General features: G+C 52.8%; 4 protein-coding genes across 4 annotated transcripts; 2 read left to right on the forward strand and 2 right to left on the reverse strand.

Annotated features, from left to right (window-relative positions):
- Positions 1-3464: 3464 nt before the first annotated feature.
- Z519_07815 (eukaryotic translation initiation factor 3 subunit G) lies at positions 3465-4513 on the reverse strand (the record flags this gene model as incomplete). The annotated part of the gene is made up of 3 exons (XM_016765545.1): positions 3465-3689; positions 3764-4424; positions 4497-4513. 3 exons carry the CDS (start codon positions 4511-4513, stop codon positions 3465-3467), a joined length of 903 nt encoding a protein of 300 aa, XP_016618514.1.
- Positions 4514-5691: 1178 nt separating this feature from the next.
- Positions 5692-7166, reverse strand: Z519_07816 (uncharacterized protein; the record flags this gene model as incomplete). The annotated part of the gene is made up of 7 exons (XM_016765546.1): positions 5692-5892; positions 6007-6378; positions 6438-6530; positions 6587-6654; positions 6714-6784; positions 6837-6964; positions 7020-7166. 7 exons carry the CDS (start codon positions 7164-7166, stop codon positions 5692-5694), a joined length of 1080 nt encoding a protein of 359 aa, XP_016618515.1.
- Positions 7167-8208: 1042 nt separating this feature from the next.
- Z519_07817 (dihydropteroate synthase) lies at positions 8209-9672 on the forward strand (the record flags this gene model as incomplete). The annotated part of the gene is made up of 2 exons (XM_016765547.1): positions 8209-8624; positions 8670-9672. The coding sequence occupies 2 exons, from the start codon at positions 8209-8211 to the stop codon at positions 9670-9672; spliced, it is 1419 nt and encodes a 472-aa protein (XP_016618516.1).
- A 272-nt stretch (positions 9673-9944) lies between these two features.
- Z519_07818 (uncharacterized protein) lies at positions 9945-11585 on the forward strand (the record flags this gene model as incomplete). Its single annotated transcript, XM_016765548.1, has 2 exons — positions 9945-10538; positions 10590-11585. The coding sequence occupies 2 exons, from the start codon at positions 9945-9947 to the stop codon at positions 11583-11585; spliced, it is 1590 nt and encodes a 529-aa protein (XP_016618517.1).
- Positions 11586-11713: the final 128 nt, after the last annotated feature.

Raw genomic sequence — 11713 nt, forward strand, 5'->3', positions numbered from 1 at the left:
TGTCTGTTAAGTGTCGAGCGGGCAACGACACCCTTGCCCTCCGGCCCACCGGGAGCATGCTTTGTTTTGCAATTACTTGATGGAGGGCAAGCAAGTTATGTGGCAGCGGAGTGGACTCAATATGTCCGGATGAAGCGAAGTTGAGCCGGTCAAGCGGCTCCAGAGGGGGATTCATTGCTCGAACAGATGGAGCGGTGCTGATTTTGACGTCGAAGGCAGAGATCTGAGCCTTGAAGAAAGTCGAGCGCGGGAAGCCGACTGTTGACGGACTGATCGTCGGCCGACTTGATAACAAGCCAATGGCCACATGAAACGGGGCAGGGGCAGGGCTGCCCGATATTCCTATACTCCGCGAAAAGAATCAGGCGAAAAGGAAATGTTCCGACTGGACGCGTGGGCCAAAAAGGCCTGGGCTGCTGCGATCGTGCGTGGCCAGTGAACTCTTTGACTCGAGGTAGGTTAAGGTAGACGACAAGAATCAGGTCTCTGTTGCTCGATCGACATGGTCCAGAGGGGAGGGTTGAGCGCAACGATGCGTGGCCTCATCGGCAGGCTGAAGCTTCGGGAATCTCCAAGCGTCCTGGCCCCTACTAGAATGCAAGGGTCGGCAGTGCTGGCCCTTCCAACCAGAATTGAAAGGGTCTCGAATTGAATGCCCTCAAAAAAGGACAAAATTGAGGAGGATGGACCTGGGAACAGGATGAATCATTGGCGCAGGATGATGGGCGATTGTTTCCACCGTCCACCAAGGCTGCTGCGGCCCGCAGCCTGTTGTCATCTGCAAGTATGTCGTGCGCACTTCCGGAATATGCAGCACGGGGTGGGTTTAGAAGTCGAGCAAGGGGCGGAGCCGCGTGGAGTGGATGATCTGGCCACAGCCACAAACAGCTCCAGTTGGTTGCTCCAAGACTGCCAGCCTGAACAAGAGACTAGGACGAAGACGCAGATGCCGCTGGCGGAGGAGAAGGAGAAGGGGAAGGGGCGGTAGCCCGTGGTGATGGTGGTGGGTGTCAAGGGGAGAGAAGAAGAAAGAATTGAGGTGTCGAGGTGTCGAGGTGTCGAGGTGGGTGGGCGGTGAGGTGAGCAGGTCGCGAGTCGTGACTTTCCTGCCGCCTCGATTCTCTCGCCATCTTCCAACTTTCCCATCTCTCCTTCTCACCACTACGCCCACCATCATCACGCCCTCTTCCGCCAAGCTCCATCCTCGCCATCCATAAAGCGGCCTTGACGATATGCCCAGGCTCCTTTCAGCTCTGAGGCAGAATGAGCTGATAGGCCGATCGGCTAAGTGACAATGGTGCATGACTGCTAATCTTATGGGTACAGCTATCAACTCCCATTTCTGCCTCAATGCCCCCTTTGGCGGATTACGCCCCGTCCCTTTGCTTCTTGCATTCGTTTGATCTTACTCGCTCTACAGGATGCTTAGACACGGATCGGCTGATATCCAACCAAAGAGCCAATCATTCCAGAGTACACCCCTTTCCTGCCATCTGTACTCGGTACGGTGATCTGCTTAACCTCTGGTTGGCTTCACATTCCATTTCCTCTACCCGCCACAGCAAGCTGAAAGGAGCTTGGTATGCACCAGGGATTGTAAGCCACGAGACATATCCCGGCCTTCAGGTTGGACCAAGTCGTTGATTCCGTTCTCTTGAATCCCCAACAAGGCGACTATCTACGGCCGCTCGGGAGGCGCCTGGGTAAGCTTAACGGTTTCCCCGACCTCTACCTTTTTGAGACCTGGAATCGCCCTATTAGTCCTCTTTGACCATGGAGGCTTGGTTGGGCCCTGACAAATCCCGCGGCTTTGACAGGTCGCACCAACTCGTCCTTTGCAGCTTGGACCACCCGTTCGTCTTTGATGCCCGCAGTGGTGTCACCGAGTTGGAGGCTGTCTTGGTCCGCGAAACGGCATCGACAACACAAAGATGAACAGACTTTTCTTGGCCTGGACTCGCAGCTTCCTTGGTCTGCCCCGGAGTCCCCGGTGGCCCTGATTTGGAATAGTTCCAGATTCTGGCATTCGGCCTTGCTTTGCATCTTGACCCAGAGGATGTTGATGGTGGTGGCGGTCTCTCTAGGATGGTGCTTAAGAGAAACCGGGAGCTGCCATGCCGTGTTAGCCGTGCCAACTTGATCGTTCCATGTGTTTCCAGGCCATAGAACCGTTACCGCCGGCTTGTGCTTCCCCGATGCAGGTCCAAAACAAACACTGGCGTCGAGCAAAATCCTTGGTTCGCCTCGGCGGAAGGGAATCGCCTTTTCAAAGGCCCGTCGGGCGATCAGCCCTGGAATAGTTTCCCTCTTCGGGCTATATTGATCTCAGCTGGGCGGCAACCATAACAACCATTAGGATTATGACCTGAACCTCAAATGCCAGACATCTCACCTCGTGGTTCCGCTGAGCCCTGGAGGTGTCAAGCTTCGGCACCGCTCATACATCTCAGTTTGCAGAGGCAAGATCAGGCGGAAAGGTCAAGCTGACGTGTTTGTGCGAGGTCCCTTTGCGTCCATCGTGGAGGTTGGAAAAAAAGGACCACCCATGCCTGCGTGCCAGACAATGAATGCAGCCGATCGATTCAGTAGAGGTCAGCCATGTTTGATCATTTGGCATCCTAGTCGTTATGTCCTTCGTCACCACCACGGCCACTGCTCCCGTTCTTTGAGTAAGCAGCTCCCATTCCTCTCGCCGCCTGTTCCGGGCGGTCCATGAGGGTTCACGAGACAACTCAGTTAAAAGCTTAAACGAGCTGTCCTACTGCTCTCGTGGCAATTTCAGGTAAGTTAACATGCTTATTCTACACTCCCTACACTGCCTTTCCATAACTCGGGACCGAGGCTTGGAAGTGTGCAAGGTTAGAGGTTTTCAACTTATCTATGTGCCTATCTATAGGCAACCTCCCAAGGCGACTTCGGCTTAGTGGTGGACACACTGTATTCTAATGCTTTAGATCCATCCCGCTGCCGCTTGTCCTTGGGGCTGATCCCGTTTCGGTCCTTCTCAAATCTCCATCCGCTGCTGCTGCTGCTGCTGGAGGGCCGATCACAAGCAAGAAGCAACTCATGGAGGCTGGAAGATGCTATTTCGGGCACTTCATATCTGGCTGGGGCGGAAAGAATCGTCGTCATCGCGCCGACACTTCTTTTGAGGGAAGGGGTTCTCTTCGTGGAGGCTGAGGGCTGGAGGAACGAGCCCTCCTATCATTGATCTATTCTGGCTTGGTCCATGATGTGTACCTGGGCTTTTTTCTTTTCATGCAAGGCCAAGAAATATGTCATGACCGTTGAAATTCTATGCAATGAATTCTTTTTGCTATCAATCACAAATCCCGTTCACACCGTGAAATGCGTAATCCGGGTAAAGTCATCAACTTTCTGTCCGAGCCAGTCAGCCAATTTGCAGTGGTTGCTATCAATTCGTGGACGCCTTTTCCCTCAACTTCTGGCAAAGTCATAGTCTACTAAGTCGTCCTCTTCGCAAACTCCACTCTTAGGATCAAGTGCCTGTATCCAAAGCCGTCCATCTTTTCGCATGCTCTAGCAGCATCAGATCTGTCGACGAAGGAGATGAATGCAAACCCCTTGGCACGGCCAGTATCTCTGTCTTTGGCGAGGAAGACTCGCGTGACGCGGCCGAATCGTTCGAAGAGATCGCGGAGTTCCTGCTCTTCGGCCATTTCGGAGACCTGTTCGAATGGTGGGTTAGCCACGAATCCAGATTGATAAGACCGCTGTATTGGTGTTGATGGGGGGAACTCACGTTCGTAACTCGCAATGTAGCCAGATCGTCTCTCTCGTACTTTCCGCCCATCCTCTCTCCCGCTCCCTGTGCGCCTTTCCTAAGATGTGGCGGTACGTAGCTGCTACCACCGCCACCGAGGGCACCTTGCGGCTTGGGCCCAGATTCATCGTCTTCGGCCATGGGATCCACCACGGGCGTTGTCCCATCGTCCGCCGGCGCCATTGTATCCTTGAAGGGACATCTCGCTGTGAAATGCTCGCCCTGACAGATTCGACACTTCACCTTCTTATCTCTCAGTTGCTCCTTCAGAGACTTCTCCTCGGCTTTGCCACCGCCCGCTTTGGCTTCTTCGGCCTGCACGTTCTTCCAATCTCGGCTCGGTCTGAAGAGGATGTTCTCGCCTACAGAGGTGGTGTCGGGTTGTGGGCCCTTTGGCTTCCCCTTCTCGAGGCCGAATTTGTCCCAGGTGCGCCGTTCAGCGACGACCGGGTTGACTTTTTCTTTGTGCGTTGTGATGCGGGTCTTGCGTGTGACTTTCACTTTCTGACCCTGGTCGTTGAAGCGGTAAAATACGGTGGTCCGAGTCCCATCTTTGTTCACAGTCGTTACTGGGGCGGGCAGCGCCGAGGGGTCGTTAATCTGTTCGGACTCGGAAACATCGTCTGCCCAGTCTGGGCGACTGGATTTCAAAATTGGTGGTTAGAGAAAGCGTTCTTCGATCTTCGTCGCGGCACGTGAGGAGGGTACTTACGTTGCGGTTTTGGACATCTGGGTAGAGATTTTTATCTCTCTGTAAACAGAACCTTGAGAAATCCTGAAATATGGTCAAAGTATGAGTCTGGAGAGGATGGAAGGCAAAACCTTGGAACCATCCCACATACTCGCTACTTTATGTCACTGCGCCTGCTCAGCTAAAAACAGTTTAGCCCTGCCAAGGCCAGTAACGGCCTCGGATAGGGCAACATCAGTGCCTAAAAGGGGCGAGGCTAATACAGTACAGTATGTACGGGTCAATCCTCGTAGATTCCATGCGCCCCTGCCCTTCATCTGGACATGATGCATCTAAGCGAGGTGGCGTATTGTTCATCGCCGTGACTATACCTCGCTTTGCTACACGAGTTGTACGTACAAGTACATTTTGCTAGAATAAGCTCGGCAGTCGGCAGTCGAATCGAGTCACCAACCCTGGCCCTTGATGTGTTCAATTCCCAACCAGCCTCGTCGTTCAGCTAATGGTTCAACTTGACCAAGGTCTTCTGACTGGATATGTCAGATAAATGCTAGCGATCACAATGACACAATCACAAAGGTGGTCGAGGAGAAAGAGATGCAAAACGAGCACACACAGTTCAAGAGGGACATATTAACACAAGTGCGCGGGGGGGGGGGCAAGGCAAAGCCCAAAGATCCGGAATGAAGAGCAAGATCTCATAAGGCTATGTTCTCTTGCTGAACAGCACGAGCCAGCGAGCCAGCGAGTATGTAGAAGGACTTGGTGGCTAGCCTAATCGAATGAGATTGGGAAATGCAGAATCAATGAATGCATCTCGGTCAAACAAGATTCAATCAAGAACGAATCCACGTCAATCAATGGACCCCTCTTAATAGAAGGCTTCCAATCTCGTCTCTCTCGGCGTCGCATTGTCATTTGCTACAAGACAGCGCGAGCGGTGTGGTTTCTAACCGAGCAGCAGCGGAGGGAGGATCCAAGGAAAGAAAACGTAGATAGAAAAGGAAACCGAGATGACAGGAGGGGAGAGCACGGAGCTGTTGCAGCAGTAGCACTACTACGCCAACAATTTTCGCCATGATGCATTGCATGCGCCCGAAACCAGCCAGAATGGCAGACTACATAGGTACAAACGACCCCCTTCCCTCTACACTCCTAGCGTCGTCGCCCTACCTCCGACTTCAAACCACTCACTGGGCAGTCATGGAGCGATCGATCATAGTTTGCTCTTGGAGATAATCAAGGCATTGCCCGTCTGCAAGCATTTGACGGCGTCATTGACAAACTCGTCGACGATTTCACGGGCGGATTTCTTCTCGTTGACCACGGCGGCGGCCTTGCCCATCAAGAAGGGGCGAGCGTTCTCCATGTCCTCATCGGATAGGTCGTCACCCTTGGTCTCAAAGTCGTGTTCGACCTAGATCACATAAATCCAAGTTGTCAGTTATCCGCGTAGCGAAAAATCCGGGTGAGTAAATGATGAGGAAAGAGGGCGAAATAGAGGGAAATAACAAACGTGGGAGCAACTTACCGGAATGACACCTTTCTCCGTCAACGCCTTGATCTCAGCTTGCCGATTCTCTTCCCAGTTCTTAATGTATTCATTGTTTCTGACCCGCAGAGGCCGTCCGGTGAAAATGATGGTTCGAATGTTATCATCGAAGCCGGCGGTTCGGACGGCTTCCTGGTGTGCTTTGGGTGCACCAGCTTCCTCGGAAAGCACGAAGCGTGTTCCGACCCAAACCGCTGAGGCACCGAGCATCAGGGCCGATGCCAGGGACGCGCCACAGAAGATACCTCCCGCCGCAATACATTGGACGGGTTGGCCGGTGAATTTGGAGGGCGGGGCTTCGGCGCATAGTTTGGCGACAGCAGGGATGAGCACCGAGGTGGGTGTATCACCCTAAAGAGCCTGTCAGTGGTGTTCGCCCAAGAAGGTGTGAGGGGAAGTGGTATGCTTACGGTGTGACCACCGCCTTCACCACCCTGAGCGCATATCAGGTCGACGCCAAGGTCGAGGCATTTCTTCACGTGCTTGACGTGGCCGATCATGTTCTGAGCAGGGGAGAGTTAGCCAGGTCATGTAAACGGACGGCATTTGGGTGGTTCACCATGTAGAGAATGCCATTTCTGTGGAGTTTGTCCACAACTTCCTTCGGAGGAACACCGACGGCAGAGACTATCTCAGACAGTCAACATCAATTACCACACCGGGGTTAGGCCGTGAGCGGTCCTCACCGAAGAGCTTCGCGCCCGAGTCAATGATGATGTCAATCAGCTCGTTGAGCTTGCCCTTGGTATAGTCGTAGCTAGAAGACCATCAGCAACCGCCTGGGCCATGTGTCTGCAACCGTCTCTCACTTTGTCTTTCTTGCACTCCCGCCGACTTGAGGCAGGAGAAGATCGACACCAAATGGAGCATTTTTGTCGTTGAGATAGCTTTTGAGCTCGGCGACCTGTTCCCGGAGCATATCTGGGGTATATCCAACCTGTACACATCAACACGTGTCCAACACAAGTATGGGTTTCCTTCTTCTTTCTTACACCACCAATGACACCAAGGCCTCCAGCATTGGTAACTGCGGCAGCTAATTTGGGGCCGGCAGCCACGTTCATGCCCGCCAACAGGACCGGATGCTTGATCTTCAGGAGATCGGTGGCCGTAGTTCGGAGTTGCTGAGGAGAAGACATTGTGTTCTAACGCGTGTATACAAATAGATTTGGGAGATACAGGTGGTTCAAGGAAGGTGATTTTGGATAGGGTTGATTGAAGGATTTGGTTGGCGTCTAGGAGCACAGATGAATCGACTATGTTTTGGAGGCTCAAAAGGAATATATATCTGCCCACAATGCAGGCCCAGAGACTTGCTAAGAGATGGAAGAGCCGAAAGGCGCACAGTAATCATCAAAACCTGAAGGAGAAGAAGAAGATTTAAGGCGAATGCAGTATGGCATGCGAGAGATGTGAAGGATGGTCGTCCAAGTACCGAGGCATCTCCCCGATTCAGGCATCTCGCTCGCTCGGTCCCCACGACTCCTCCACATTTGCACGGAATACACCCCTGATACGACATCTCGCCCATTGAGACACCTGACGGTCTTGGCTGTGGAGTCTTATTCTCTTGCTCTCACCTTATATACGGCCGGAACGAAGTAGGGGAGCTTCTTTGCCTCGACAAGTACATTATCCGGTGCACGTGAACGAAATGCAGAGACCTCAATTCGGTAAAGGTGCCGCTTTGGGCCTGGAGAGGAGCACGTGATGTTCGGTTTTTCCGTCTCCGTCTTGCCGTGCCAAAGAGGCTGGCAACGGGTAATAGTAACGATGATTGGAGTCCCACTATCATAATCGAGACAGGTCCGGATTGTCCGTCAAGAGCTTTGCGCTGTGGTGGTTGCTACCGACAGCTGAGCCCCCGATCCTCTATCCATCTCCCTGATCTGTCTCTACTGCCAGCATTAAGCTCGTATGTCCACCAAACTGTTCGCCAGGTTTAGCCGCCTTCCTCGCATACGGGATTTGCCTACCGTCTCCAATCACATATGGGTTCCAGGGATCCAACACGGTCTATATGCAAGTGAGACACAGCTCTGTGTGCCATCAAATGTTCGCAAATGCGCCTTCTTGACCCTCTCCGACTCCCGAAGAAGTTACATCAAAAGTGATAATCTGCTGCAGCATCCCTCGCAGACTAAATCTTCTGGATTGCCAGTGTGCCGGATCAACGCAACCATGAAGTCCTCAAGCTTAGCTTCAGGTGCTACAAATAAAGCTGTGGTGGCGTTCGGCAGCAATCTAGGGGATCGACTTGCCAATATCGAGGCTGCTCTCGTAAAGATGAGGGAAAACCAGCTCCATGTCCTGAAATTGAGCCCGCTTTACGAGACCATGCCGATGTACTACGACGATCAGGATCCCTTCTTGAACGGTGTCTGTCAGATCGAGACCACTCTTGAACCACTGCAACTTCTGGACATCTTGCAGAGCATCGAGAATGACTTAGGCCGAAAACGACTCATTGACAAGGGTCCCAGGACAATTGACCTTGATATCATCCTATATAACCAAGCTCATTTCAAGCATCCCCGCCTCAATATTCCGCATATTCTGATGCTAGAGCGGGAGTTTGTTCTCAGACCTCTTGCAGAGTAAGTCCTGGCTGTATCATTCTTGCCCAACCTGACCTCTTCCAGCATATTGCCCAATGCGCATCTGCCGGCGGACTTCTCACCAACTGCTCCACACCGCCAAATAAGCCAACTATTGGAGGCTCTGCCGGAGAAAGATGCTACTATGTCCCCGGTCACAACCTTAAAGCCTGAAATGCCACTCATCCGCACTCGCGATGTATCTCGCAAGACTCACGTCATGGCCATTTTGAATCTGACGCCTGACTCTTTCTCCGATGGAGGACTTCACACAGCCAAAGGCGCTGAATCAATAAAGACAACCGTTGCGAATTTTATCGCCGCGGGTGCCAGCATCATCGACATCGGTGGCCAAAGCACTCGCCCTAAGGCTGATTATCTTGGACCTCATGAGGAGCTCAACCGCATCCTCCCAATTGTCCGACTCATTAGGCAGATGAAAGAAGCGGAAAATGTCGCCATCAGCATCGACACTTTCCACTCTGTTGTTGCCCGGGAGACCATTTTGGCCGGCGCGGACATCATTAATGACGTCTCCGCAGGTCTGTTAGACTCTCGAATGCTGCCGACTGTTGCAGAGCTGGGGAAGACCATTGTTCTTATGCATATGAGAGGAGATCCTCACACCATGACAAAACTCACCGACTACCCGGATGGGGTCATCAGCGGAGTAGCCCGAGAACTTTGCGAGCGCGTTCAAGCTGCTCTAGCCTCAGGCATTCGCCCGTGGCGGGTCATCCTAGATCCAGGGTTGGGCTTTGCAAAGAACCAGCAGCAGAACCTTGAACTTCTACGAAGTCTTGCGCAACTGCGAGAGCAGACGGAGTATTCACCGGCGCTGAGGAATTTCCCTTGGCTTATGGGCCCAAGCCGTAAAGGCTTCATTGGCAATGTCACCGATGTGTCGGACGCTTCGAAACGGAGCTATGGTACTGCTGCGGCTGTCACCGCAAGTATCGAAGGCGGCGCCGATATTGTCCGAATACACGACGTTCGCGAAATGGTCCAAGTCACCAAGATGGCCGATGCTATCTATCGACGCCCCTGAAGCGACAGACCTGCCGATGTAAATTCTAGAAACCGATTGCGACCGTCACCACGTGTGAGGTCAATCGAAACCTGACTTGATCCTTTGAGAATTACGCACCGTCTTGATCACCACGACAGATGCACAGGATGTAGTGTGGAACTTGGTGACCTGACTGTGACAAGGCTGTGGCAGCCTCGGAGGTTCTTGGCCCGTGAACAATTCTGAGGTCATCGATACCTGCCTCGATTGGTGACGGTTGAACTTCATGCAGGTACGAATCACTGTCAAACATGTGCCTTTTGAATTATGCCTCAAAGGACAACCATCAATCTTCTGTTATCCCTCCTTCACATTGGAATACGTTCTTAACCATCCACATTATCCAGCAAACCGTGCCCAGACACGTCACTTCAGCATACTTCCACAGCATGTCTTCTAGCAATCACCCCATCGGCCTCCGCTGGCGAGCAAACACTCTTTTCATCATCTCCACAGTTGTCATCGGTCTATTCACCGACCTCTTTCTCTATGGACTTGTCGTCCCTGTACTGCCGTTCATGCTCCAAGAGCGTATCAACCTCCCTGAGAACAAAATCCAGTCCTATGTGTCTGGGCTTCTGGCCGCATATGCTGGCGCTAGCGTCGTCTTCTCCATACCCGTTGGGATCATCGCCGACCGAACAAGTGCCCGACGAACGCCCTTCCTTTGTGGCCTTGCTGCCCTACTCGCCGCCACTATCATGTTGGCTCTCGGAACGAACATCTCAACGCTCGTTGTCGCCAGAGTTCTCCAAGGCACCAGTGCTGCCGTTGTCTGGACCGTGGGTCTAGCTATGGCGCTAGACACTGTGGGACCCCGGAACCTTGGCAAAGTAGTTGGATCGGTGAGTGTTCTGGCCTAGCTGCTGGCAAAATGTGTCTCATACGGGCCCTAGATTTTCTCTTTCATATCAGTTGGCGAACTGGCATCCCCTGTTCTAGGAGGAGTCCTGTACCGCAAGACTGGCTATGGGGGAGTCTTTGGGTTGGGTGCAGCATTCCTCGGCGTCGACTTTATCATGCGAATCCTGGTTATCGAAAAGAAAGTCGCGGTGAAATACAATGGATCTCCGGCAGAAACACACGGCCCTTGCGACGCCGAAGACCGAGAGGAAGGAATGGATAGTAGAGACGATCGCAGTGAAGAGGTACCTCTGTTGCCCCAACAAGAGAAAGGTAACTACCGCATCCCAGAAGGTCAAAACAGGCTGGTCCGAACGCTGCCCATCCTCTATTGCCTATCTGACCCTCGACTTCTCGTTGCTCTTCTCGTTGCATTCGTCCAAGCGGCCTTACTCGCCACGTTTGACGCCACCATACCCACCGAAGCCCACACACTGTTCGATTTCGATTCTTTACAAGCCGGCCTCCTCTTCATCGGCCTTGACCTTCCATACCTCCTGCTCGGCCCTGTAGCGGGCTGGGCGGTGGACAGATACGGCACTAAACCAGCCGCGGTCCTGGGCTTCGCCTACCTCGTCCCAACCCTGATATTACTCCGCCTACCCTCCTCACAAATCGCACCCGACCGTACTACCAACGTCGTCTTATATTGCGCCCTCCTCGCTCTCAACGGGATCGGTCTCGCAATAATCGGCTCCCCATCCATCGTCGAGGCCTCGGATGTCGTGCAACAATACGACAAGGCTAACCCAGGCCTCTTCGGTCAGCATGGACCGTACGCCCAGCTGTACGGATTCAATTCCCTGGTGTTTTCTGCGGGATTGACGATTGGACCGGTCCTGAGCGGGTCGCTGAGAGATAGCATAGGGTATGCCGATATGAACGTGGTGGTCGCATGCATTGCGGGCATTACGGCCATGTTGAGCTTCGTGTTTGTTGGGGGACGGCCGAGGATGCTGAGGAAGAAAGCAGAGCTGAGGGAGAGATAGAGTCTTTCAGATGATAAAGGCAAAGTCAAGCAGCGGGCGCAAGTTATGGATTAAAATTTTCCATTCTTTTACTTTGTGCTTAGAAAACAGTGTTGAGACTTTCATTAAAACTATTGCTTTTGGTTGGC

The sequence above is a fragment of the Cladophialophora bantiana genome (assembly GCF_000835475.1).
Source record: "Cladophialophora bantiana CBS 173.52 unplaced genomic scaffold supercont1.11, whole genome shotgun sequence".
Taxonomy (NCBI): Eukaryota; Fungi; Ascomycota; class Eurotiomycetes; order Chaetothyriales; family Herpotrichiellaceae; genus Cladophialophora; species Cladophialophora bantiana.